The sequence below is a fragment of the Phoenix dactylifera genome, chromosome 11 (assembly GCF_051530095.1).
Source record: "Phoenix dactylifera cultivar Ajwa chromosome 11, Ajwa_hap1_PhDact_Kaust_v1.1, whole genome shotgun sequence".
Classification (NCBI taxonomy): domain Eukaryota; kingdom Viridiplantae; phylum Streptophyta; class Magnoliopsida; order Arecales; family Arecaceae; genus Phoenix; species Phoenix dactylifera.
The window spans coordinates 20,251,344-20,278,376 of record NC_143200.1 but is presented as its reverse complement, the minus strand read 5'-3'; the positions used below and the strand labels follow the sequence as shown (position 1 = coordinate 20,278,376).

Sequence of the window (27,033 nt, the reverse complement as noted above, 5' to 3'; positions counted from 1 at the left end):
ACAAAAAAAAGGATTTTGGGCTGAAGCAATCATAAATGGACAGTGAGGAGAATGAAAACTTTTCAAAGGTTGGAGATTGTCTCACCTGTTGATCATCATCATTTTCTGCATGTGTTATTCCCAGCAACCTCCACCCTTCAGCATTGTCAGGATTCTTTAAAACTTCAGCCTCTAAAGCGAGAACTGCTTCACTTAGAAGCCCCTGGCGAAAGAGCTCCTGCCCTTCCTTCAAAGGATTGGGATGACCAACATAAGGATTCATATCAGAAAAGACATAAACCTGGCTTGAAGTATTGGACCGTTGCTTGGATGCCAGTACTTGTTCATCAAGATACCTATTAGTAGTAGATTAAAAAATTAATATAATGAAAAGAAAAATTAGAAATTTATCCAAGACAATAGGGAAAGTATGCTATAACAGATGATTAACAAAGCATGGTCCTAACTGTTCAAGAGATCTCTAGATAAATGGGCTTTCATAGAAAGAGAAGCATAGCACTTCACAGAAGATATTCAGATTGAAAGGCTTATATAGCCAAATACAAAAACTGAATTTTCAAAAATAAGCTTGTAAGCATAGCATATGCACAATGATTTATTTAAAGCATGATCACAGAACATTATAAAAGAAATTGATGCGATTATACTTACTTATCATATGCATCTGCCCAATTATCTGCAGAACTGTCCCCAAAAGCACCTTCACTGACCTGCTGTCCAAACTCCTCTGCCCAGTCTTGGACATGCAATTTGGAGAACTCATCTACCCATTGATCATCAACTCCCTGCTGTTGATGTTCCTTAGCAAACTCATCCACCCACTTATCCATTCCTTGTGAAAGCTACACCAGAATTGGTAGCACAAAAGTAATCAGCTAACAAGCAGAGGTTGGTGATTTCAAACCATGAGGTCCTACATAATTTTTCCAACTTCAACTTAACAAAGTAAACAAGGCCATCCACAAGGCTCCCCCATTGCGAGGTCTGGGGTGGATCTGGCGTATGCAGCCTTACCCCCGCAAGGAGAGGCTGATTCCATATTTCAAACCCGTGATACCCAAGTGAATGGAGCAACCTTACTATTACACCAAGGCCTGGCCCCTTCGACTGAACAAAGTATAGGACAAAAAAAAGGAAAATGGTGTAAATGAAAAAAAATAGTTTTAAATATGATAACATCACTAGCAGGGCACATGAAAAACCAACAAAGTATACAGTCATACTCCTATGAACAATTCAGAAAAGGAAATTTGATATTTTAGTGTGCTTCATGATGAATAGAGCATACAATAGTATTGTTCATAACAAATTCAGAATATAACAGTATACTTCATGATGAATACAGCATATAACTTACTTGTTCATGTACAAACTGATCAGCCCAAGAGTTTGGACGAAAATTATACTGTGTTTGATATTCGTCAGCCCAATCAGCAGAAATAGATCCAGTAGCTGGCTTGATTTGATTCTCATCAACTATAAGCTCCCCTCGGCCCATCTTTGAAACAAACTGGAGAAACTTTGAATTCTTGTGGATCATGAAGCAAAAATAATGTCAGGTGTTTATCATACAAGAGAATTGAAGAAAAACAATTAATGGGATTAAAGGACGGTGTGGCCCATTAAGGCTAGCTAATATCATTTAAGTTTGTAATTTCTTCTCTTGGAAATGCTATAAGGTTATTAAGCGCAAAAGTCAAAATGGATAGATTACCAGCATTATATGACACATTCCATGCTGAGGCTTCATTTCCCCACTGTATATTTGGTGGTACAAGCAACCCTAGTCTTGGTCAATAATCTTATATAATATCATACTGATGATTCACTATGGCATTCAACATTATATTGTTTCTGCATGTATGTACGTCTATATGTGTCCATATGTATGTATGAAATATGTGTAAATGCAAACATGCAACATGCTACACAAAACACAAGCACACACAAGCACCTTCCACCCACACTGACACATACAGTTTTAAGAAACTAAGTAATTAGTTATTGTAAAGCAGCACTAAACCTGAACATGATATTAGTCACATTTCAAGATGTTTATAATTTAGATAGAGATGAAGGCCTTGGTCTCCATTTAATGCTGAAGACAGACCCCAATGACCATATTGTTGAACTGTTTGAAATCAAGAGGATGCAAAGCACAAACAACAATATGCACAAAGCAATAGCAAATCAACATTTGAATATTACAGCCTAACCTTCTTCAAACAAATTTCTACTAAATATATTGAAATTTCAATCTTGTACAACATGGCCAAGTTATACCATGCTAAATGACACAATGCGTCAAATAGACCAGTGATCTCGGTATTTATTGAGATTGAAGACTTGAAATAAAGGATGATAACTGCAATATTTTTCTATAAAGACATCACGACTGACATTTCTATACCTGAAATTTTGGGTCAGTATTTTGTGCTAAAGTATGTGCAAGCATACGGCTCTGCTCCATAGCTGCAGTATTAGACATGTTTCCACCCCTTATCTGACCAACTGATGCCATTTGTGATTGTTCCTGTAAGCGAAGACAATGCCAAGGCAGAGCACAACACTTTAAAACTGAACTGTGAATTATTCAATACTGTCTCATAATAAAAATAGAAGATCTCAACTTTTCTGAATTTTTTATGTGAAAAGCTTTTTCCTGACAATCAAAGATACCAGTTTGCAACTAACTATAATATATGTCACATAACAGTGCAGAGTAATATGAACTCAGGGCTTGTTGGTTGCCAATGAGTGTTGTTGGGGGAAAAACCCCAAGTCATGCCGTCACGGAGGCGCTCGGCCAAAGGGCGCCGGCCAGAAAGGCGCTCGGCCAAAGAGTGCCGACCGGAAAGGCGCTCGACCGAAGAGTGCCGACCAGCAGGGTGCTCGGCTAGAGAGTACCGACCAGAGAGAGCGCCAAGAAGAGGCGCCCAACCAAAATGACCAAGTAGGGATGCTCGGCCAGAAAGGCGCTCGACCGAAGAGTGCCGATCAGCAGGGTGCCCGGCTAGAGAACGCCGACCAGAGAAAGCGCTTGCCTAAAGAGCGCCGACCAGGAAACCAACCAAAGAGCGCAAGACGCTCGCCCAAAGGGCGCCGAGCAGAAGTACTATGAAGCAACCCCGCCACAGGGCGCCCCATTGGGCGACCAGCTCGGCTCGGCACCCCTGCCGAGCCGATTGCCTTGGACCAAATGTTCAACTTCCGTCTAACCCTCTAAGCCTGAGGGACCTGACAACTCCACTACAACCTGCCGCTATCTCCAAGCCATCAAGGCATAAGATCTCCGCAGATATTCGGCACGACCTGCCATTAATGCATGAGACCCCCTCGAGTCTCCGATGCACTCAGTCATTTAATGAACACGGCTCAACGCGATCTCCGGATCACCGAACCATCAAAGCGTATGGCTTTCCCTGACCGCCGGTTCACTCGGTAATAAATGCACTTACCATCCACGGACCCCAGGCCTACCACGGCCGGCGGTTCAACCACCCCAACAGGTCCGATCGACCGTGACAACTCCCTGGTTCCGGTCTGATTCGGCCTTATTTTCCACCACGCCATCAATGGGCCAAATCGTGCCCAATTATTACAAAACAGGACAAACCTCCTGTCACCTCCCAGGTAACAAAAATCCTCCTATAAAAGAAAACCTAGGGGAAAAAGGGAGGGGGGGAGAAAAAAAATCGAAGCCCGAGAGAACCCTCCCAGACCGGGTGGAAAGAAGTGAACAACACAGACAATTGAGAAAACTGATCCTCTGGATCTGATCCAAATATTCTCTCTGTCTTCTACACATACTCTCTTCCCTGCTCTCTCCACATATCTGCCCCCTCTGACTTAAGCATCGGAGGGCCGGCGCCGGGGAGCCCGGCCACCGGTTTTTCTTGCAGGACTTACGCCCCCCAGGAGGACGCCACCTGCCGGCACGCCATCGACCACTGCTCCTGCGGCGGAGCTCCGCCCTACAGGAGAACGCCAGTAGCCGGCGCATAGTCATCCACCGTCCCTGCGGCGGAGCCCCTCCTTCCCCGGCTTCGCGGCGGCCCCCGAGTCCAATTTCCAGCAACAGTTGGCGCTAGAGGAAGGGACCGAGTTCGCTGCCATGAAGCTAAGAAGCAAAGGGGCTTCCAACGCCTCTCGACGTCTTCCACCCAGTCCTGAGCATTCCGTCCGGAACTCACCACCTCCGGCCGAGTCAACCCCTCAGGTTCGGCCGGAGCAGTTTGATGCCCTGGTGCAACAAGTGCAAGCCTTGGCTACCGCTGTCCAAAACTTGCAACCCAGGGGCATCCCAACGGCACCGCCTCCTCCGGCTCCAGCTCAACCGGAGCCTCCTACAAGCGGACTTCCCCTTCGAGGTCAGGACTCCCAAGTCCAGGCCTCCCTCTGGAGAGAGCACCCAGCCAGAGGCTACGGAGGCTGGCCACAGCCTTCAGAAGCTAAGTCGGTTCCAGGGCAACCTGCGCTCGAACGAACCGCTGCAGCGATCCTCCAGAATGATGAACTCGACAAGAAGGTCGAGAAGCTGGAGCGCCAAATCCAGGCACTCCATGGCAGGAAATCGGGGCGTGATGACGACTTTGAGTTTACTATGAAGTCGCCCTTCTCCCCGGAGATTGAAGATGAACCGGTTCCGCTACGGTTCAAGATGCCCCAGGTGGAGCCCTACAACGGCAAGGCTGATCCCCTTGACCACCTGGAGAGTTACCGGGTCTTAATGGCCCTACAAGGAGCCTCGGAGGCCATGATGTGCAAAGCTTTCCCGGCGACACTCCGAGGACCAGCCCGGCTTTGGTTTACCGGGCTGAAGCCGAGTACTGTCTCTTCCTTTGAGCAGCTCGGCAGACAATTTGCTGGCAACTTTGCTGCCAGCCAACCCCAGCGGCGGACATCCGACTCCCTCCTAGACATTAAACAAAAGGAAGGAGAATCCTTCAAAGAGTACTTGGACCGATTCACCGCCGCAACATGGGAGGTCCGGGAGCTTGACCAGTCCATCGCAATGTCAGCACTAAAGACTGGAGCCCGGTCCTACAGATTCCTCTTCTCAATCGAGAAGAATTTCCCTGCGGACCTCACTGAGATGTTCGCTCGGGCGCGGAAGTATGCCAAGGCAGAAGAAGCCGTGGCGGTTAGGCGGGGCGGGACCAAGCAAAACCCCAAGAAGAGACGTCGCGAGGAGCGCGGCCAGCCCAGAAGCCCGTCTCCGCGACGAGCTAAGAATCCGCCCCGCCCGAAGAGTCTACCCCGGTTGAGAGGACCGCCACAGCAGAGGTCACCACCCCGCCCGAGGTTCCCACTGCAGGCCCGTGCACCAGAAGGGAGGTATGAAAAGTATACTCCCCTCAATGCTCCTCGGGCTGAAATCCTCATGGAGATTGAGAGTCGGGATTGCATCCAGCTCCCACCTCCGAAGCCAGACACCAGAATCTGGCGTGATCTCCGGAAGTATTGCCGTTTCCACCGGGATCACGGCCATGATACCGAAGATTGTTATCAGCTCCGAAATGAGATCGAAGCACTCATTCGCCGAGGGGTGCTCGATCGGTTTGTGCAAGGCCGGCGTGAAGGGAAGAAGCCAGCCGAAGGAGCAGCACAGCCTGAAGGTTCAAATGCCAACAGGCCCATCGCCGGCGTCATCAACACTATCCGAGGCGGGACCTCGGCTGGGGAAGCCTCAGGGGAAGAAGCCTCCTCGAAGCGCCCGCGCACCTCTGAAGCCATCTCCTTCTCAGATGACGATCTAGAGGGAGTCGAAATTCTCCATGATGATGCCATGGTCATCTCCATGATCATAAATAAATTTGATGTAAAACGCATCCTGGTTGATAATGGAAGCTCGGCGAATGTTTTGTATTTTGGTGCTTATTATAAAATGGGGATGACAAAAGAACAGCTACGGAGGATGAATGCTCCGCTAGTTGGATTCACTGGGGATTCAGTTCCAGTAGAGGACGAGATCGACCTTCTGGTCACAGCCGGGCTCGCCCCACGTGAAAGTACCGTGGATATGAGCTTCCTTGTAATACGCCTGCCCTCGGTTTACAACGCCATCCTCGGAAGGCCAGGACTCAACGCCCTCCGAGCAGTGGTCTCGACTCACCACCTGCTGATGCGATTCCCCGCCAGCCAGGAAGTCGGTGAAGTCCGAGGGGACCAAATGGTGGCAAGGCGATGCTACCTAGCGACCCACGAGGCAAGACGACCAGCCGAGGTGCCTGCCCCAACGACTGACCAGCCCTCAACTGAAGTTATGAAGGCATGGGTCAACCCCCAGAAAGAGCGGGTAGAGCCTGGTGAGTTGTTAATTCAAATTCCCTTACGAGAGAACTTTCCCGAGCTAACCGTGCAGGTCGGCTCTAGCCTTGACGAACACGAGAGGAGTCGCCTCGTCAACTTCCTGCGGGACAATATGGATGTCTTCGCATGGTCGCCTGCAGACATGCTGGGGATAGATCCGGAGGTCATGGTCCACCGGCTTCAGGTGAAGCCGACCTACAAGCCCGTGCGACAAAAGAAGCGAGGCGCCGCCCCTGAACGACAACGAGCAGCAGCCAAGGAGGTCGGCAAGCTCCTTGAAGCCGGCTTCATCCGGGAGATATCCTACCCGGAATGGCTCGCCAATGTGGTTCTCGTCAAGAAAGCTAGCGGGAAGTGGCGTATGTGCGTGGACTACACCGACCTGAATAAAGCCTGCCCGAAGGACAGCTTTCCACTTCCCAGCATCGACCAGCTCGTGGACTCCACCTCGGGTCACGAGCTGTTGGCATTCATGGACGCCTTTTCCGGATACAACCAGATCCGCATGACGCCAGAAGATGAGGAAAAGACAGCCTTCATCACCGACGGGGGAACCTACTGCTACAAAGTGATGCCGTTCGGCCTAAAAAATGCCGGGGCAACTTATCAAAGGCTGGTCAGCCGGATCTTCAAAGACCAAATAGGCCGAAACATGGAGGTCTACGTGGATGACATGCTGGTGAAAAGCAAGGCGGCACAAGACCACATAGCCGACCTCAATGAAGCATTCTCCACACTCCGAAAGTACCAGATGAAGCTCAACCCAGCTAAATGTGCATTCGGGGTCACCTCCGGCAAATTCCTCGGCTTCGTCATTACACAACGAGGAATTGAGGCCAATCCAGAGAAGATCCGAGCCCTCCAAGGGATGACGCCTCCCAGGACGGTCAAGGAGGTACAGCGGCTCACAGGCCGAGTGGCAGCCCTCGGGAGATTTATTTCCCGCTCGGCCGAACGCTGCCTTCCATTTTTTGCAGCCCTCAAGAAGCCATAGAACTTTTTATGGTCGGACGGGTGCCAGCAATCTTTTGAGGAGCTCAGGCATCTTCTGGCTTCCCCTCCCCTGCTCACGAAGCCTCAACAGGGTGAGCTCCTCTACTTGTATCTAGCTGTCTCCCCTGTAGCAGTAAGCTCGATCCTGGTCCGAGAGGAGGGGAAACTTCAGAAACCAGTGTATTACACCAGCCGGGTCTTAAGGGACGCTGAGACCCGATACTCCAAGCTTGAGAAGACCGCCTATGCTTTGGTCATCTCGGCTCGGAGGCTCCGACCCTACTTCCAAGCTCATACAGTGGCTGTGCTGACTGACTAGCCGGTCAAGCAGATCCTGCAGAGATCAGATCGTGCGGGTCGGATCACTAAATGGGCCATTGAGCTCGGGGAATTCGACATCGAGTACCGGCCCAGACCGGCGATCAAAGCACAAGCACTCGCAGACTTTATAGTCGAGTGCACCATACCGGATGAGGTCGAGCCTGAACCTGAGCCACCGCTGGAGCAGACCCCGAGTTTGACATGGACTCTACATGTCGATGGCTCTTCAAACTCGGGGGGTAGCGGAGCAGGATTTATTCTCACCAGCCCGGAGGGGGTGGTCGCCGAGCAGGCCCTGCGCCTCGAGTTTCCTGCTTCCAATAACATGGCGGAGTATGAAGCGCTCGTCGCCGGGCTAAAGCTAGCCAAAGAGCTAGGAGTGAAGGACTTGAAGGCCTTCAGTGATTCTCAGCTCGTCGTCAACCAAATTGTGGGCGACTTTGAAGCCAGAGACCCGACCATGCAGAAGTATCTCCAGAAGGTACGGGATCTCGCCTCGACCTTAGACTCTTTCCACATTCAACATATTGCCAGGTCGGAGAATCTCAGGGCCGACCAGCTATCAAAGCTGGCGTCCTCTCGCATGAGCGAGCTTTCCAAAGAGGCAGTACTGGAATATCTCCAAAAGCCCAGCACAGGCGAGCCCGAGCAGACCCTCTGCACCGAGCTCGAGCCAAGCTGGATGGATGAACTCATCAGCTATCTGCAAGACGAAACTCTCCCCGCTGATGAACGAGAGGCTCGCCGAATCAAGCGCCTCGCCACCCGGTACATACTATACGAGGGAAAGCTCTATCGGAGATCCTTCACCTCTCCCCTCCTCAGATGCCTTCGCCCAACGGAAGCTAATTATGCCCTGCGCGAAGTCCACGAAGGGATTTGTGGAAACCATCTGGGAGGGCGAGCATTGGCCCATAAAATTCTGCGCCAAGGATATTATTGGCCGACACTCCAGAAGGATGCTATGGATTTCGTCCAAAGATGTGACCGGTGCCAAAGGAACGCCAATGTTCAGCGCCGGCCCTCGGCTCCTTTGACTTCTATCAGCTCCCCTTGGCCCTTTGCCCAGTGGGGAATTGACATTCTAGGGCCATTTCCACTGGCCACCGGGCAAAGGAAGTTCCTGGTCGTCTCCATCGACTACTTCACAAAGTGGGTAGAAGCCGAGCCCCTCGCCCGGATCACCGAGCAGAAGCTGCGGAATTTCGTCTGGAAGTCCATCATTTGCAGATTCGGGCTTCCCCGCATCCTTATCTCTGACAACGGTCGCCAGTTCGACAACATCCATTTCAGATAGTTCTGCTCCGAGCTTGACATTGACCATCGCTTCACCTCAGTCGCGCACCCTCAAACAAACGGAGAAACCGAGGTAACAAATCGTACTATTTTGCAGGGTCTCAAAACCAGGCTCGACAAATCCAAAGGACAATGGGTCGAAGACCTATACAGTGTCCTGTGGGCTTACCGGACTACGTTCCGCGTCCCCACCGGCGAGACTCCCTTCAACCTAACATACGGGACGGAGGCCGTCATTCCACTAGAGATTGGGCTCCCCTCTCCAAGAGTCGAGCACCACGATGCCAGCTCCAACTCTTCGCAGCTCAGAGGCAACCTCGACCTGTTCGAGGAAACAAGGGAGGTCGCCCGAGTGCGTATGGCGAGGTACCAGCAAAAGACAACTCAGTACTACAACGCCAGGGTCAAAGTCAAATCTTTCAGACCAGGGGACCTTGTCCTAAGAATAGCTGAAACCTCCCGACCAACTGAGCAAGGGAAGCTGGCCCCGAATTGGGAAGGACCATACCGAGTCACGCGCATTCGCCGACCCGGAACTTATCAATTGGAGTCTCTAGATGGGACTCCCATTCCGCGGAGCTGGAGTTCTGAAAATCTCCGCGTGTACCACCAGTAGAACCCTAAGGGATTCCCCATTATTCAACCATTGAATTTCATTTTGTGAATTTCATTTCACAATAAACTGATGGTTTGCGAACCTATTCCGAGCTCACCAATTTTCCTGATTATCTCATGGCATCAGGTTTATTCTTCTTCCTTGACCACGGTTGGGATGCCCCGATGCCTCGGGATGATGGAGTACCTGCGTGGACTCCCTGAAGATGTCCGTGAGATTCGTGGTGCGCTCTCCATCAACCAACGAGCTCGGCTCGTTCTTCTACCCTGGCCACGGTCAGGATGCCCCGAGACGTCGGGAGGCCCCGGTTACCGGGAAGCTCGAGACGTCGAGATATGAGTAGCGGTCCTCTCTGACCGGACGAGCTCGGCTCGTGCTCCATCGATTATTAAGTAGCGGTCCTCTCTGACCGGACGAGCTCGGCTCGTGCTCCATCGATTATTGAGTAGCGGTCCTCTCTGACCGGACGAGCTCGGCTCGTGCTCCATCGACTATTGAGTAGCGGTCCTCTCTGACCGGACGAGCTCGGCTCGTGCTCCATCGATTATTGAGTAGCGGTCCTCCCTGACCGGAAAGCTCGGCTCGTGCTCCATCTACTGAGTAGCGGTCCTCTCTGACCGGACGAGCTCGGCTCGTGCTCCATCGACTATTGAGTAGCGGTCCTCTCTGACCGGACGAGCTCGGCTCGTGCTCCCACCCCGACCTCGGCCGGGATGCCTCGAGACGTCGAGATGCCCCGGTTCATCGGGATGCCCCGATACGTTGGGATGTGGTCTTTATTGGCCAAACGAGCTCGGCTCGTTCTCTACCAGCTTCAGCCAACGAGCTCGGCTCGTTCTCCATCGCCGGATTTCTCTGCCGACGTCCCCAAAGAATGGAGTCCGAGCAGAGAAGCGTCTTTAGTCGCCTCGGCGCCAGGACGCACACGGTACAAGGTACCCATTTACTTAACGTTAATGTCTCTATATCTATTCTATTTTTGGATTTCTCTGCCGACGTCCCCAAAGAATGGAGTCCGAGCAGAGAAGCGTCTTTAGTCGCCTCGGCGCCAGGACGCACACAGTACAAGGTACCCATTTACTTAATGTTAATGTCTCTATATCTATTCTATTTTTGGATTTCTCTGCCGACGTCCCCAAAGAATGGAGTCTGAGCAGAGAAGCGTCTTTAGTCGCCTCGGCGCCAGGACGCACACGGTACAAGGTACCCATTTACTTAACGTTAATGTCTCTATATCTATTCTATTTTTGGATTTCTCTGCCGACGTCCCCAAAGAATGGAGTCTGAGCAGAGAAGCGTCTTTAGTCGCCTCGGCGCCAGGACGCACACGGTACAAGGTACCCATTTACTTAACGTTAATGTCTCTATATCTATTCTATTTTTGGATTTCTCTGCCGACGTCCCCAAAGAATGGAGTCCGAGCAGAGAAGCGTCTTTAGTCGCCTCGGCGCCAGGACGCACACGGTACAAGGTACCCATTTACTTAACGTTAATGTCTCTATATTTATTCTATTTTTGGATTTCTCTGCCGAAGTCCCCAAAGAATGGAGTCCGAGCAGAGAAGCGTCGTCAGTCGCCTAGGCGCAAGGACGCACACGGTACAAGGTACCCATTTATTTAATGTTTCTACATTATCTATTCTGTTCTTGGATTTTTCTTTGCCGATGTCCTCAAAGAACGGACACCGAGCAGAGGAGCGTCTTCAATCGCCTCGGCGAAGGAATGCTCATGACACCAGTACATTATTATACTAAGTCCGGTGAATTCCCGTCACGAGCTGACAAGCATTCGACCCATTCGTTGGAAATGAATCTGGTCCGCCCCGGCAACGCGAGGATCGAAGTTCACTAACTTCGCAAAAATTTAATTTCCTAGAGACCGCCTTAGGGCTCGGTCGAATTCTGGACTGAGCTCGGAAAGACTCTCCGAGCCCAAATCCTTGGTATAAGCACAAGCGTTGCTATACCACTGGATTGAAGGACCGAGCAATGGAGCTCGGCAAGCCAAACTCAAATTCAAACCCTGTGGCAGGTAAAGCTCAGGCCCTAGAGCCCATATCCTCGGACCTAAAACGGATTCGAGCAGAGAAACTTGGACTACGATAGACGAGTTTCTAAAAAAAAAATGTATATTCATTTCAAAAAGGCCCGTAGGCTAAATACAAAATTCGGGTTCGGCCCTTACAAGTACGGGAGGCCATCCCGAATTTACAAAACAAAACAAAATTACACTCTAAGGCCCGAGCCCGACCACTTCGGCTTCGGCAGTGTCAGGAGCAACGGGCTCAGCAGTCAGGACCTCCTCGGCCTCGGCAGCGATGGAAGTAGCCTCGGGGGCGGCTTCGGTCGCCTCGGCCTCCGGAGCATCCGCCTCCGCATCCGGCCTTTCGACCCCTGCTCCCGGTTGGAGCAAGTTCACGTCAAAATCCGGGAGGAGCCGCCGCAATTGATTGCGGAAATCCCGGAAGCCCTGGATCAGCCCATTCACGCCCTCCTCTTCCAGGAGGTCGCGGAACTCCTCCGACTCGCGAAAGAGCGCCACCGCGCTCTGAGCTTGCTCCCGAGCCTCGAGCTCCCGAGCCTCGTGGTAGGTAGCCTTCTTCTCGAGGGTTTTTATTTCCCGCTCGAGCTCCGAATGTCGGAGGCGGGCATTCCCCACCTCCTGCTCGCGGGAGGCCAGCGCCTGCTCGACTTCGGCCAATCGAGCCTCAGCAGCGCGCAGCTCGGACCTCGCCAACGCATGCGCGCCCTTTCCCTCATCGAGCTCAGTGGTAAGAGCTCGAATTCTTCCCTCGGATGCTCCGACCTTTTCTTGGAGCACCTGTCGTTCGGCCTCAGAGGCCTGGTACTTCGCTTCGGAGGCTTGGTACTTCACCTCGGCGGCCGTGTACCTCGTCTGGGCCTCGTCATACCCGCACTGGCACCTCCGGGCCTTCTCCTGGTACTCTTGTACTAGGTGCATCAGCATCTCCGTCTCGTGCAAATGCTGTAAAAGAGACGAAAAGAAAAACATAAGGCGCCACTAGTAGAAAATCTATACAAATTACACAGGTGGAGAATTTTACTTACCCGGACGGCGTTGCAGCGGGTAAAGTCCATGAAAGCATTGTAGCTCATGGACTGCATCGCGGCCCGGTCGGCCGGGAGCAGCGCGACCCGGAAGATCTCACGCGCTACTCGAGGGTTTTCGAGGGCCGAATCACCCTCGAATACTGACCAGGTGGGTGCAAGGGGCACCCGTTCCCCCGAGCCCGATGGGCCCGGAAGGCCAGCATCGGCTGGCCTAGGCGGAACCGACCCCGAGGCTCCCTGACTACTCTCTGGCTCGGAGCTAGGGGGCTGGGATCGCACAAGCGGCCGATCTGACCGCCGCACAACTATAGCGGGGCGTGCAAGCACGGGACCCGCGGAACTCCTCCCCTGGTCGGCAACTGAAGCGTCCTGCCGACCAGGAATCTGCGCTAAAGGCGCTGGGCATGGGGGCGCCACCGAGGCTCCTCTGGAGCCCGAGCCCCCGGAATCCGCGCCCTCCCTCCGACCAGCTTTGGGGCGCGCGGGCTGAGAAGGGCCCGCCTCGGAGTGAGCGGGGCGAGAAGAACCCGCCTCGGCCACCGCTGCCGCCGGGGGCGCCGGGGGCGCTGAGGTCGCCGAGACCTTCTGTTTCTTCCTCGGCTCGGTGGGCTCGCCCGAGAGCTCGGCTGCCCTCTTTTGGAAGCGGGCGTAGAGGACTTCGCTTTTCGTCACCATCTTTGCGATATCTGCAGAGGCAAAAAGGATTAGAACATTAGAACAGTAAGGAAATAAATACACCTTGAAATTACTTACCATGGGGACGCGCCGAGCTCAAGCCCACGTTTACCAAAGCGTCCTCACATATGAGGCCGTTCAGTAAGATGCCGTCCCCGAGGCTGCGGATGGCGTCGAAGATCCCCTGCTCACGCGGAGAAAGTCTGGGAGGTTTGTTGATGGACTTGAGCTGAGCCGGTCCCCACCGGGGGTCAAACCCCCAGGACTGTGCAGAACCAAGGAAGAAGAATTTCTCCTTCCAGCCATGAATGGATGAGGGGGCACCATGAAAGAGTGGCCGACCCACCCGAAGGGCGATGTACATCCACTCTCCATCTCCCGGATTCGACTTAAAAATAAAAAGTCGCCGGAAGACGTTGACAGAAGTCGGAATCCCCTGCAGTAAACACAGGGATAGAAAACCGACCACCGTCCTCCAGGCGTTCGGAGTGAGTTGCGCCGGAACCAACTGGCACACCGTTAGCAACTCATTCACGAAGCCGTGAAGAGGAAATCGGAGGCCGGCCCAGAGCGATTCCAGATGCACTCCGATCCGGCCTACCGGAGGATCGGTTATCCGGTCCCTCCGCCTGGCGGGCTCCAAACGGAACTCGTGAAGAGGGAAGAACCACTCTTCGGCCATTTCGACCTCCAGGACGCTCATGGTGGACTCGACCTCACTGGGAAGAGAACCCATTGCAAGAGAAAAAGAAATCAAAAAAAAAGAGGGGGGACCTGAGAAAGATGCCGGAAAGAAGGGACTTCGGTCTGAGGAAGACTGGAAGAATAGAAAGCTGGAAGCAGAAAACAATAGGAAGAGGACAGAGGGCCAGGGGAGAGTTTAAATAGACCTCCCCAACGGCCCGGATCAGCGAAAAAAAATGCTGTATCCTGTTTAGATGACGACGCGTGTCGGTCCAAGAGACAGAACGACGCATTTAATTAGGGCTAGCGCTTCGGACGCCGAAGCGCCCCATCGGATCGTGCGGCCCCATCATGAGCCCACGACGCGAGGACGCTTCGCAAAAAGCGTCCCAATAATGAGACTTTTCGGGAAGGAAGAGACGCCGCCTATTAAAGACATCTCGAAGCGCTCGATAATTCAAAATGTGCAATAAATTAGGATTTTCGGAATCCGTAATGACCCAACTGAAGCTACTTCCCACGCTCCAGCTGGTAGCCAACTGGAACTCGGAAGTCGGGGGTAGTGTTGGGGGAAAAACCCCAAGTCATGCCGTCACGGAGGCGCTCGGCCAAAGGGCGCCGGCCAGAAAGGCGCTCGGCCAAAGAGTGCCGACCGGAAAGGCGCTCGACCGAAGAGTGCCGACCAGCAGGGTGCTCGGCTAGAGAGTACCGACCAGAGAGAGCGCCAAGAAGAGGCGCCCAACCAAAATGACCAAGTAGGGATGCTCGGCCAGAAAGGCGCTCGACCGAAGAGTGCCGATCAGCAGGGTGCCCGGCTAGAGAACGCCGACCAGAGAAAGCGCTTGCCTAAAGAGCGCCGACCAGGAAACCAACCAAAGAGCGCAAGACGCTCGCCCAAAGGGCGCCGAGCAGAAGTACTATGAAGCAACCCCGCCACAGGGCGCCCCATTGGGCGACCAGCTCGGCTCGGCACCCCTGCCGAGCCGATTGCCTTGGACCAAATGTTCAACTTCCGTCTAACCCTCTAAGCCTGAGGGACCTGACAACTCCACTATAACCTGCCGCTATCTCCAAGCCATCAAGGCATAAGATCTCCGCAGGTATTCGGCACGACCTGCCATTAATGCATGAGACCCCCTCGAGTCTCCGATGCACTCAGTCATTTAATGAACACGGCTCAAGGCGATCTCCGGATCACCGAACCACCAAAGCGTATGGCTTTTCCTGACCGCCGGTTCACTCGGTAATAAATACACTTACCATCCACGGACCCCAGGCCTACCACGGCCGGCGGTTCAACCACCCCAACAGGTCCGATCGACCGTGACAACTCCCTGGTTCCGGTCTGATTCGGCCTTATTTTCCACCACGCCATTAATGGGCCAAATCGTGCCCAATTATTACAAAACAGGACAAACCTCCTGTCACCTCCCAGGTAACAAAAATCCTCCTATAAAAGGAAACCTAGGGGGAAAAGGGAGGGGAGGAGAAAAAAAACCGAAGCCCGAGAGAACCCTCCCAGACCGGGTGGAAAGAAGTGAACAACACAGACAATTGAGAAAACTGATCCTCTGGATCTGATCCAAATATTCTCTCTGTCTTCTACACATACTCTCTTCCCTGCTCTCTCCACATATCTGCCCCCTCTGACTTAAGCATCGGAGGGCCGGCGCCGGGGAGCCCGGCCACCGGTTTTTCTTGCAGGACTTACGCCCCCCAGGAGGACGCCACCTGCCGGCACGCCATCGACCACCGCTCCTGCGGCGGAGCTCCGCCCTACAGGAGAACGCCAGTAGCCGGCGCATAGTCATCCACCGTCCCTGCGGCGGAGCCCCTCCTTCCCCGGCTTCGCGGCGGCCCCCGGGTCCAATTTCCAGCAACAAGTGTTAAACAGATAATTATTGAACCTGAATTAATGTAGAGTAGTCTTTATAAAGACAGGGAAATTTGTTTCTCAAAAAACTCAATCTTCAGGTTTATGACCTATAGTTTTTTTCTAAAACAAGTTTTATGCCAAGCAACCAAACAAGCGTGTTCCAAAACTCATTTTTTAGGATATTCTTGAACTGGTTTTAGTAAAACCTGACAACCAAACAGCCCATAAATCCCTTTATTGTTAAGCAGGGAATGCCTCTAAAGGACAGAATTTCAATTACTATATCTTATCCAAGGTTCACCATACCGGTGCATACCGCTCCTGTACAAGGTATACCACACCATACCGGTACTGAACTAAAACTCGATACCGGAGGCGTATTGAGTCTCGGTACGCCGAACCAATCCCAGAACTAGGTGTACTGACATTGTATCAGCATGGCATCGGTGTGTGCTCTGGTGAACCTACACTTATCCAAACAACAACTCAACAGTTTATAATCTCAAGCATCTGCTAATTGGACAGCAGCTATGTTCGTAAAACTTTTGGACGTCAGATGGCAGAAGCACAAATCCTCAAAAATTTTAGTAGCTCTCACATAAGAAGGATTTATTTGATTAAGTTATATGACAACTAGCTGGTATCTAGTGATTCTTTAAAAAAAAAAAAAACTAATTTTATATGGGTAAGTAGTTGATGGAATTAGTATCCAGCTTAGAAAGGGCTGCCGACAACAACAAATAAAAGGTAGAACCTATGCTTAATGCAATCTCAAACTCCACAAGTTGATAAAAGATTGTTATTTGGAGGATTTATTTGTCTTGTATCTAGATAAGAAGTAAAGTCACACTGAAATTATGGAGCCAAATAGACATGTTAGCAACCAGAGGTAGGAACAAATGAAAGAATGAGAGGTTAGACAGGTGGGAGCAAGAGGAGATTAAAGATTCCATATCAAGAAAAAACACCTGTACTTAGGTGACTTAAAAGTAAGATATCTTTAAACATAATCAGCAATAAATTTGGCAGTGAAGTTCCAGTTAGAGTACTATTTCTAACCCTATATAATTCAGATGAGTCCAGGTAGAGTTGATTCACGGCAACTTTGAGTTGAATCTTTGACCAGAATTTCAAATAAATACCAGAACAAATGCATCCATGTTGCCTAACATATACATAGAAACACCATCCTCAGACCCTCACTAAATGCACAACTAGATCTGTAGAGTACTGGAGAATGTAAACAAACAAATCAAGTGGGATAACTTGTCTTTCTAACTTATAGAACTATAATCAGGTACATTCTCTTGTCTAACAACTTCTACTGAATCAAAGTGTATGGCAAGGCAAATTGTCTCTTTCCACGAATTACATTTTGTGTATCATCTTCTTATTCTCACAATTTACACAGAGGATCACCACAAACAGTATGTATAGCTTCTTGCCAGATTTTTGACAATCTTTAAGAGAAAAGAAATATTTCCAAAAGAGAACGGAAAATAATTTCAATTCATTTCAGCAGCAGAAACACCCGTATATATGTTTGTTCCCTTTTTTCGCGAGTGGCCAGTATCAACAGGAGATAAAACTAAATTACAAATTGATTCTATATGACCATCTTGAAACTAAAGAAGATAGAGAAAAGACTCCTAAAACTATTCAGAAGTCTATATAGATGCATCTACCAACAGATGGAGCATAAACCATGCTATTTATGGTTGGAATAATCCAACTAACTATATCCATGCCATTATCTGCAGGACACCAGTACATAAATCATAAATAATCCGGATGTACTAATACATAAATGTTTCAGTAACATCAGAGAAGGCATTCTGTTAAGGGCCTTGGCAGTACATAACAATCCAATTATGTGATTCAAATTATAAGCTCTGCAAGACTCTACCTTCTCAAATTCAGATGCCCAACCATCAGCACCATGTAGTTCTTCAAAAGAATAAGCCCAAGCCTCAGGGTCACCATGCTCCCTTTGTTGATTAAATTCAGTAACCCATCTATCTGCAGAATTAGGCATCCCAGATTTCAAGGCACTTTGAGACTTATTCCAATGCTCTTCTAACTCTGGAAAAGGATCATGCATGGGACCTCTAATTTGACGGTCACCATCGATATCCAGAGAGTGCAGCAATGCATTTACCTGAGACAGGCATTGATTAAATATAAGATCAGAAAAATTAAAAAAAGAAGGCACAGAACTTGATGGACTGTAGCAATTAACATAGTAATGAAGTGCAAAAAGGAAATAGATGAATATAAAAAAGTTGACTTCATCTAAACAATTTGAGGTAGCACAAAGAGGAAAAAGGTGGCCTTTTTTTTGGTAAGAGAAAAACAAGGACTTCTTATTGTTGCCACTAATTACATTCTAAGGCATGGTTCAGTTAGGAATATGAACATATAACGAAGTAGATATTGAAGAGCATTAAATATGGGCACACACTTCAGACTGATCAACTTAACCAACCTGGAAATTTTCAATGCAACCCACAAAACTAAAAGCAATGACTTTGATAAATATCATGCATAACAAATAAGAGACTCGAGCCAACCTGTGCGCTGATGTACTCTTCGCTTTTATCCACAAAAATATGCCTAGCCATTATGCAGCTACGATCACGTATGCATTGTTTGTCACCTTCAGACAACCCAAGAACTGGCAGCACTGCTGGACGGAATGGAATACCTGCACGACCACTGTCCACAAAGGAATGCAAGAAACTGGACAATACTCTCTGTGGTGGTCCTACAAAGAGAAAAGGTGATATAAATCATGTTGATGTTTAAAGAACTAGTATGCTTCTGCACTTCTCTTCCAATATGTAATCAATAAGGTTTTATCATACTTCTAGAAGCTTTACACCAAGACTTCCTGCATCATGATAGGATGAAAATTGTGGCTGAAACAGAACAGATATAATCTGACAATATCCATCTCCAATATATGGCAATTGTAGGATATGGATATGTATTTGTATATCCAGTCCATATATAGATATGTAGCGATTTTTTCCCCCAAGATCTGGAATTCTGGATACAGATACATACATACATACATACATATATATATATATATATATATATATATATATATATATATATATATATATATATATATATTAGATAGGATTACAGATTATCCAGATACTAGAACACATATAACGATACAAAATGCAACATATCACAAAATAGCTTTTCCTTATACTGACGACATATGTAGAATTTATTTCCAGTTAGAAGATTAGTTATGTATATTACTTCCCAATAGATCTGTTTTTATCATATTTGACATATTTAACTCATTTATTTTTTCTGAAACAGATATAGGACAGCAAGTGCAGCAATTAACCAATCTCTATCCAATATTTGTTATTGAAGAAAACAGTGACACTACTTGTATTCAATTTTTTCCTGTACATAAAATATGAATATATGGATATTACTGATTTCGATCTGTATCCATATATGTGCAGAATAAAAATGTATATACTTTAGCTGTCTACTTGATGTGCATGTTTATATTCATAAACAAAAATGGATATGGTTATGGATATATCAACATCATCCTTAAATGATTAAAAAAATCTCTAGTCAATAGAAAAATGTGCAATGACAAGTATATGCATTGAAAAAAAGTACAATAATATATCCAACAAGCTCTTGTGTAGTACTCCTGATTCAGTTTCTTAACACATGGGATTGGACTCTGGCTTCAATCTCATTTTCATATATATATATATATATTGGTATTCCTACCAGTACCATTAGTTCACTAGAAAATAAATTTTCAATGAAGTACCTTATTGAAGTAATTTGGTGATTGATTCTATTATGCCTTTAAACTAGAATTTTCTTGGGCTACAAGGTAAATAAATTTCTGATAAAGCACATTGGTATTCCACAGGGTATCATGAGTTAATGAGAAAAATATTTGGATACAATTTTGGAGTGCTCAGTTAACAATTTAGCAAAGTTCAGGAGTACAATTCTTTAGATGCAGAACAAGATTACCAATGTCACTATATTATTTAATCTTGACTAGTCTCGCTATTTTTTCTTCAACTTTTAATATTGCAAATTGCAATTGTGAGAAATCATCTTCAAGGGGAGGTCCATTTACTTCGAATTGTTAGGTAGGTGGTTGTGCTTTCATGACCCAAGTAGTATGTTCCTTTGGATAGACAGAGGAAGCATTCCTTGGATTGTCAGGTAAGTGGCTTTTCTATTGTCATGGTAGTAGTAGAAAAGTAGGTTTCTTTTGGGAAAGGTGATGAAATTTTGACATTTTTAGAAAATAATTGATCTCATTCAGACAATTCCTCCCAATAGAAAGCTTCCTGGAGAGCAAGGATTAAGTACCATGGTGCCAAGCCCACATAAATCACAAACTGGCACAATTGTGGCCACACACCATGACTAATGGAAAAAGAAATGGGCTTGTGTTGATTTCTATCAGCTGATGCTGATCTGTGCCAATCCAGCATGCATCATCACAGACTACAGGCCAGCAGGGATTGGTGCTCAGGATGCAAAGATACACCCCTCTACACCATGTATGCAGTAACCCAATACAATATGTATTATGCAATAGATAGTGGTAGGGTACATTAATCCTTGACAGACAGCTTAAAGGTTACTAGTGTGATAGTTTACTTTAAAGTGGGCCAGAAGGAATAGTGTGTTCTTGTCAGATGTAACATGGCCTTACTCCTTTAGAAGTTTCAAAGCTAGATCTTTCAAGTTCATAGTTGTTACTACAATTAGGGATTAAATTGATAACAAGATCTGGTATCCTTGAGTTTCTACAAGATTTTGACTACAACCTGCCTCTTTCTTGAATCGAAGGACCCTTTTCAACATTGGAAAACTTGCCCAAAACATCTAATTCCATTAAAGATCCACCCATTCATCTAGATTATCATTTAGAGAAGATCCAATCTTGTGGCCACTTAATGCAGAAAAATGTTCTGCAAATCATATGAATGTACGAATAAGTAATTTCTCGATTGCTACTCCTTATGCCCTTAAGAAAGATATTCTGCAGAAGCATAGGAATACCACATACCAATTAACAAGGGAAAAGATATTCAGTTACACCCATGACATTGAAAGGGCTGAGATTTCGAAGAGATCTTCCATCAAAATGAACTCATATAGATATTGCTGTATCCATCTTAATTTAAGTACAACAAACTTTTTAAAGATTAGTGATAATCCTTTTTAATAATGCAATAAATTATTTAAAGGAAAAATGGCGAGTGAAAAAAGAGAGCTAAAAGAATCCAAAGAAGAAAGTTTATGGCAACATATTACTAATAGAAGGATTATATGATCTAGAATGCCCTTATTAGCAAGAAAGTACAGTAACTCGTTGACAGCTAGAAGATGCCCCACCTTTATTATTCTTAATCCTACAGAATGTTTCCCTTTATTAGCAAGCAGTATCATAACTTTAGTCACCCTCCACAATACTTTCATTAATTAAAAACTTCACTAAATTCTTTAGTTTTCATGAAAGTTTCCCCTAAGTTAGAGATCTTCCACCACTCCATCCAGATTACCGAAATGAGTGTCTAATGTCACAATTTGTCCACCCAACCACCATAGGTACTAATGTGCTTCCATGAAATTATAACTTGGTTATATCCCAAGGAGGAGTGGCTTGCCTTAGAGATAAACTTCCAATTCTATCCAGTTAACACCAAGAAAGTTAGCCTTGATCTATGAAGAAACCACAAATATAAAATATCCATCAATCATAGATGTTGGGAAGCATGTTTCCCACTCTAAGAGGGGTTTCCAGGGAAACTGAATTGAGAAACAAGTGTGAATTGCATTTTAAGAAGCATGGAATTCACATTTTCAAAAATAACCTATTGCACTCGGATGAGAAAAAAATGATCTCATTCTCCCCTCCCCATGCATGGTCCCAGCACCCACAGATTTTATCAACTTGCTCAAGTTTCCTTCTCTAATTAGATGTCTTATAAATCTAAATAAGTTTCCTTCTTTAATTAAAAGTCTTATAAATTTGCAACTACTTTTAATAAAAATAATCTACCATCTACTAATATGTGCTACACCTCATGAAAAAGAAAGAAGAAAATATGCAACTCCTCTACTTGGGTTTATAATATATATATATATAGGTAACAACTGGAGCAAGGATACATAAGTGCTGGACTTTGGGTTTTCCTCCCTCCTGTAGATTCAACAAATTTTTTTATGCATTCACCTCAACTAATTTTTTTGTTTTTTTAGTGAACATTTTTACGGAGATGGGAGGGAGAGAATGTTGACTAGGATAGAGACTTTAATTTTTTGTTGAACTTCATAAGATATATTTCTTGTTTCCTATACAAACCATATGAATGATTTTTGTAATTTTACATAAATGTTTATTGCTTCCCAAATTATACAATTTTTTATCAATCATTTCCCGCTCTTGTTTCTCGTATGGTTTCTTGCACTCGTTTCCCAACCTGGCAACTATGCTATCAATATCCTCATATGCTTCACAATTGGCAATTTTGCTCTTCATTGATGTGGCAATTTGTTCCTGGCTATTCATATATCCCAACATATTGTCCTCAAAATATTCTTCCAAATTTCCTTTGCCTGAGATTACTAATCCAGCCAATAATGACAAAAGATACATCAAGTAGCATAAAATCAAGAAAGCAGGTCCATATGTAGTATGTATCAAACCATTTTGCATTTTTTCAAAAAGAAAAGGTTATGCGGCTCGTTAGCATCATCAACAAAAATCATATAAAGGAATAAAAGTATCATATATGAATTGTTAGTTTGGTTGCACTCCTAAATAAGAACCTTACACATCCAAATGAATGTTATGGGTTTAGGTGCAGATGAATCATGAATGACTTGGAAACAACAATGAAGACATATTCTGGTGAAGTAATATGAACTTCATATACTTTCTATGAAACAATCTGAGTGAAACTCAAGTCCTTTAGTGGCTAAAATCCAATCCATTATGTGGATTCAGAAATGCTTCTCAAAATCTTGTCAGCTAATTTAAGTGCTTCCCCGTTTCTTTTTAAAGTAACATGACAATCATGACCTCGTCCAAAACTAATTAAAATGCAAAGGCTTTCATCTCTCAATCAAGTATAAGAATACGACTTTTATACTACCTTCAGTAGCGAATGCTAGCATGGTGGATTATGTTTTAAACATTTAATAATTATTTTACATGGTTTCATCAAAAATGATTAAACCAATTCATCATAATTCTAGATTTATAGTACATTTTTGTCTTACATACTTGCATTGCAGAAAGAAATAACCATATTACACCTCCTCTCTGCTAAAGCATGTCATACTAAAACAACTAAAGCATTTAGACCTGGCAAATTATAAGCAGAAGCAGGCTGGTAGGTAGATTCCATATTGAAAATCAAGAAGGCAAGCATGAAGTAATATAAAAGAATATATATCATGCTAAAATCAAATTGTCCTCACAAGAACCTAAGGTTGGTACATTGCAAATATAGCAACATAGTAGAGAAAGTGCACATAAAACTACCACGAGGTAGCAGCTTTTTCAATAAGCAAGCTTTAAAGAGGCAATTTTCTGCCTAAAAGAGCAGGTATTTTAAGGACGTGGCAGACAAAAACATTAGGTGGAAGAAAACTGAAATATGCAACTTAAAGTGTACTGAGGAGCAATTTCGCGCACTGCTTAGCCAACTGAACTTGTTTCAAATTCCATAAAACCAGCTAAAATTGCTGACATATGGCATGGATTACACGAATAATGATAACAGTAATAGTGATAAAGGAAAAACAGATCTGAAAGCATACCATCCCAAGTGGGTTGAATGGCAGAACTGCCACTATGGTTGTAAATTTGCTCGAACTCAGCAAAGTGAGATTCACCTTCTCTTCCTCGAGCCTGGGGAAGAATTGGAGGTCGATGAATTTCATCCCAAGCATCTTCAAGACCATGATTAGCGGAGCGGAAGCCATATAGGAATTCAGAATTCTGTGGAAGGTTAGTTACGGTTAGAGAAGTTCTACACATTAAGATTTCTTTTCTTATAAAGGATAAAATTTTACCCGGGAGTCCAGTTGCTGATGCTGTTGGTTCTCATATTCTGACCCCGGAAAGGTTGTCAAAGGAGCTTCAGGCCTAAAGTCAGGAGAGGAACCAGGGACATTAACTGAGGCTTCAGGAAGTCCCTTTAACTCCTGTTAAAAACAATGGATAATGGATCAACTGATTGAACAGGGAAGGAGAAACAAGGAGGAAAAATTAAAGAACTATATAGGGGCATTCATGTATTCATAGACGTGCGAGAAGAGCAATTATAACTCCATCAACTGCTATCAACTATGCTTGACCAGCACCCGTATTCTAAAGTTGGAAATGATTTATACAAGTTTTGCAACAAGACCGAAGTTTAGAAGGTTGAGAAGGTTAAGCATTTACAAACTTTCAAATTCTTTAACTATCTTCAAACTCCGTATCCTTTCTCTTGAGAAGACAAGAACACATTTTTCTTGGCCAAAATTTAAACAATCAAGAAACCAGGAAACATGTTCCAGCAAACAGTTAAGCAAGCTTATACCCCATTCAGTAATTAAATATCACTTAATGTTAATCATACATCACATGGCACAAGTCAATCATATCAAAACATTTAAACAACTGCTATCAACTACGTTTACTTGACAAGTACCTGTATTCTAAAGTTGGAAAATATTTATATAAGATGTCCAATAAGACCAAGGTTGAGAAGGTTGAGCATTTACTATGTTAAAACTCTTTTATCTATCTTCAAACTGCTTATCCCTACTCTCGAGGAGGCAAGAACGCATTTTCTTTGACCAAAATTTAAATAATTAAGTAACCTGGAAACGTGTCCAAGAAAACAGTTAAGCAAGCTTTTAGCTTATTCAGTAATCAAATTTCTCCTGTGTTAATCACACATCACATGGTACAAGTCAACCATATCAAAACATTTTAACATGGTCATTTCTTTCCTCGCTTTTTGTTGTGATTCTTTGTTTAATATGATGAGTAGACAAAGAAAAACTCATGCATGCAAGTCAGCTCAAGGAACATATGCTTCCTTAAATAATCCAAAGATATAACTGTTCTGCAAAAGAGCTGAAAAGGTATGTCCTAATTAGAGAGACACCTATCAGCCTTGCAATCTTCGGATTGATAGGTTATTTTAAGTTTCTGAATGACCAACAGCAAATCAAGTAAGCATTAGGCAGGCTATTACTCGACGAGTTGATAGCACCACAATCATACACCATAAAGACATTTAAAAAACTTCCCTTTCTACCAACACCATCCCAAAGAAAACAAACTTGGGGATGTCAATATTAATACTGAAGCAAACTCATGGATCTAATATTATCAAGATGTTTTTAAGCAACATAAAGGTGTCAATTGAAAATTATGGGTGTCTTCGCTTCATCACATGGCCTATAATCATTACCATTCTCCCTATTGTAATGTGTATACACACACGTGTGTATGTATATATTTGTATGTATGTATAAAAGGATACACATTTAGCCATCGTGCAAGCCTTAACTAAGAGGCTATTAAGATCCTAGACACCTAAGAAACAGTTCTCTCAAAAAGGCATATATAATAAGCAAGAACTTAGAAAGCAGGCGTCGGAGCAAGTTTCCGATATGATTATAAAGTGGATGCAAAACCCTAAGCAGAAAATTCCTGCTACTAAGACAAAGGCAAAGACAACTGCCCTTCTAAGCATGACTTATGCAATATGAAATAGCACACATTTCACAATAAGCTAAGGATTCTTATATGGTTGTGTTATCCCAGCAGGGATTTAAGTAGATAATTAATTCCAAAACCCTAGGCTAAGAAATAAAATCCAAAGGATTTTCTTGTATGAGGCATTACTCCTTCAGAGAAGTTGTAAGGGAAACTATAAAAATTAAAATTGAGATTTTGCACACCATGATTCAGCTGAATAAAACCAAAAATAAATGTACCTTGTACTACATAGCAAATGGCGCCAGTGATCCATTTTTCTAAACTTAGAAACTCAAAATTCATATAAAAAAGGGAAAATATAAATGCTCAAACAAGTAATGACAATTTTTCAGGATGCCCAAAACAAAAGGTACGAATAGATTTCTAGGAAAGGTGCACACAATTTCCGCTAAAATAATGCATAAAAATTGGTCTGCTGGCCAATCAAAGAAGCATGGAAGGAAAGGCTCGTGTGATCCAATAACTACATGGTTTCAACTGATAGAGTGAAAATGGTGAGATTTTCAGTAGAATTCTACCAGCTTGTCAGAGAGATTGATGAAAGATGAATAATTTAGCAGTTCGGCAGCTAGTTTCCAGGAAAAAGTCCAAGAAAACCTAGTAAATCAGCAAAACAACTCGATATTTAGACTTTGTTGAGTCGGGCGTAAACAAGCCAGGAACCGAAAATTTTCCCAGGAAATCCAATATTGCAAATAAATTGCACATCAAGTACCAAGTAGGAATCGTCGATTTCAACCAACAAGAACCGACCAAAGAGTTTTTGAACTAGAATTCGAGATTCGAGTCACAAGAAGGTACCTGGGCCTTGGAGGACGACCCGAGGATGGCGTTTGCAAGGGCGCCGAAGGGATTCGAGGGTGAGGAGGTGCCGGGGACGGCGCAGGCCGCCCCGCCAGTGACGAGATCCCTCATCGCCATCGCCGCCCTCCTTGTGGACTCGATCGAACGCTGGGGCTCGCTCGACTTCGGATGGCTCCTCTAGAATTCTTTCCAATATATTTATGGTTTTCGCGGTGAGTGACGACGAGAGTCGCACCGCGGAGGACGAGAGAACGCCGTTTCGGGGTCGCAGGACGATATAGGCTTAAAGCCGTTTCTCAGCCGCGGTCGTAGCGGGACGGGATTCGATCGCCGTCCATGAGTTGACCACCTTGTCAGTGGGGTTGAGATCATCTGGGAACGGCTATTGATTGACAGACAGCAGATAGATGGCTGATGATTTCGTTGGTTGAGATAAGGATGGTGTACCAGAGTTAAATCATATTGGGTTGGGATAGGAGATGTTTTGCCTAGCCATGCGAGCCCGAAATTTTTATGGATGGCAATTTATGATCTGATCCATCAACTCAACTCGATTCACTTTAAGTAGGTTTGGATTTGA

General features: G+C 45.8%; 1 protein-coding gene across 2 annotated transcripts in view; it reads right to left on the bottom strand.

Annotated features, from left to right (window-relative positions):
• The window catches only part of LOC103712013 (peroxisome biogenesis protein 5-like), a 39,195-nt gene extending 12,486 nt beyond the window's left edge, over positions 1-26,709 (bottom strand). The window contains exons 1-9 of one of the 2 annotated variants that reach the window (XM_039116862.3): positions 26,451-26,709; positions 23,945-24,076; positions 23,690-23,870; positions 18,415-18,608; positions 17,751-18,002; positions 2,411-2,533; positions 1,358-1,528; positions 652-842; positions 86-335 (exon numbers count right to left, since the gene is read on the bottom strand). In XM_039116862.3, the coding sequence (XP_038972790.3) occupies positions 86-335; positions 652-842; positions 1,358-1,528; positions 2,411-2,533; positions 17,751-18,002; positions 18,415-18,608; positions 23,690-23,870; positions 23,945-24,076; positions 26,451-26,570 (1,614 nt within the window). In that variant the 5' untranslated portion in view covers positions 26,571-26,709. The remainder of the gene's footprint in view (positions 1-85; positions 336-651; positions 843-1,357; positions 1,529-2,410; positions 2,534-17,750; positions 18,003-18,414; positions 18,609-23,689; positions 23,871-23,944; positions 24,077-26,450) is intronic. The other variant, XM_089926061.1, reaches the window with a different exon arrangement.
• Positions 26,710-27,033: the final 324 nt, after the last annotated feature.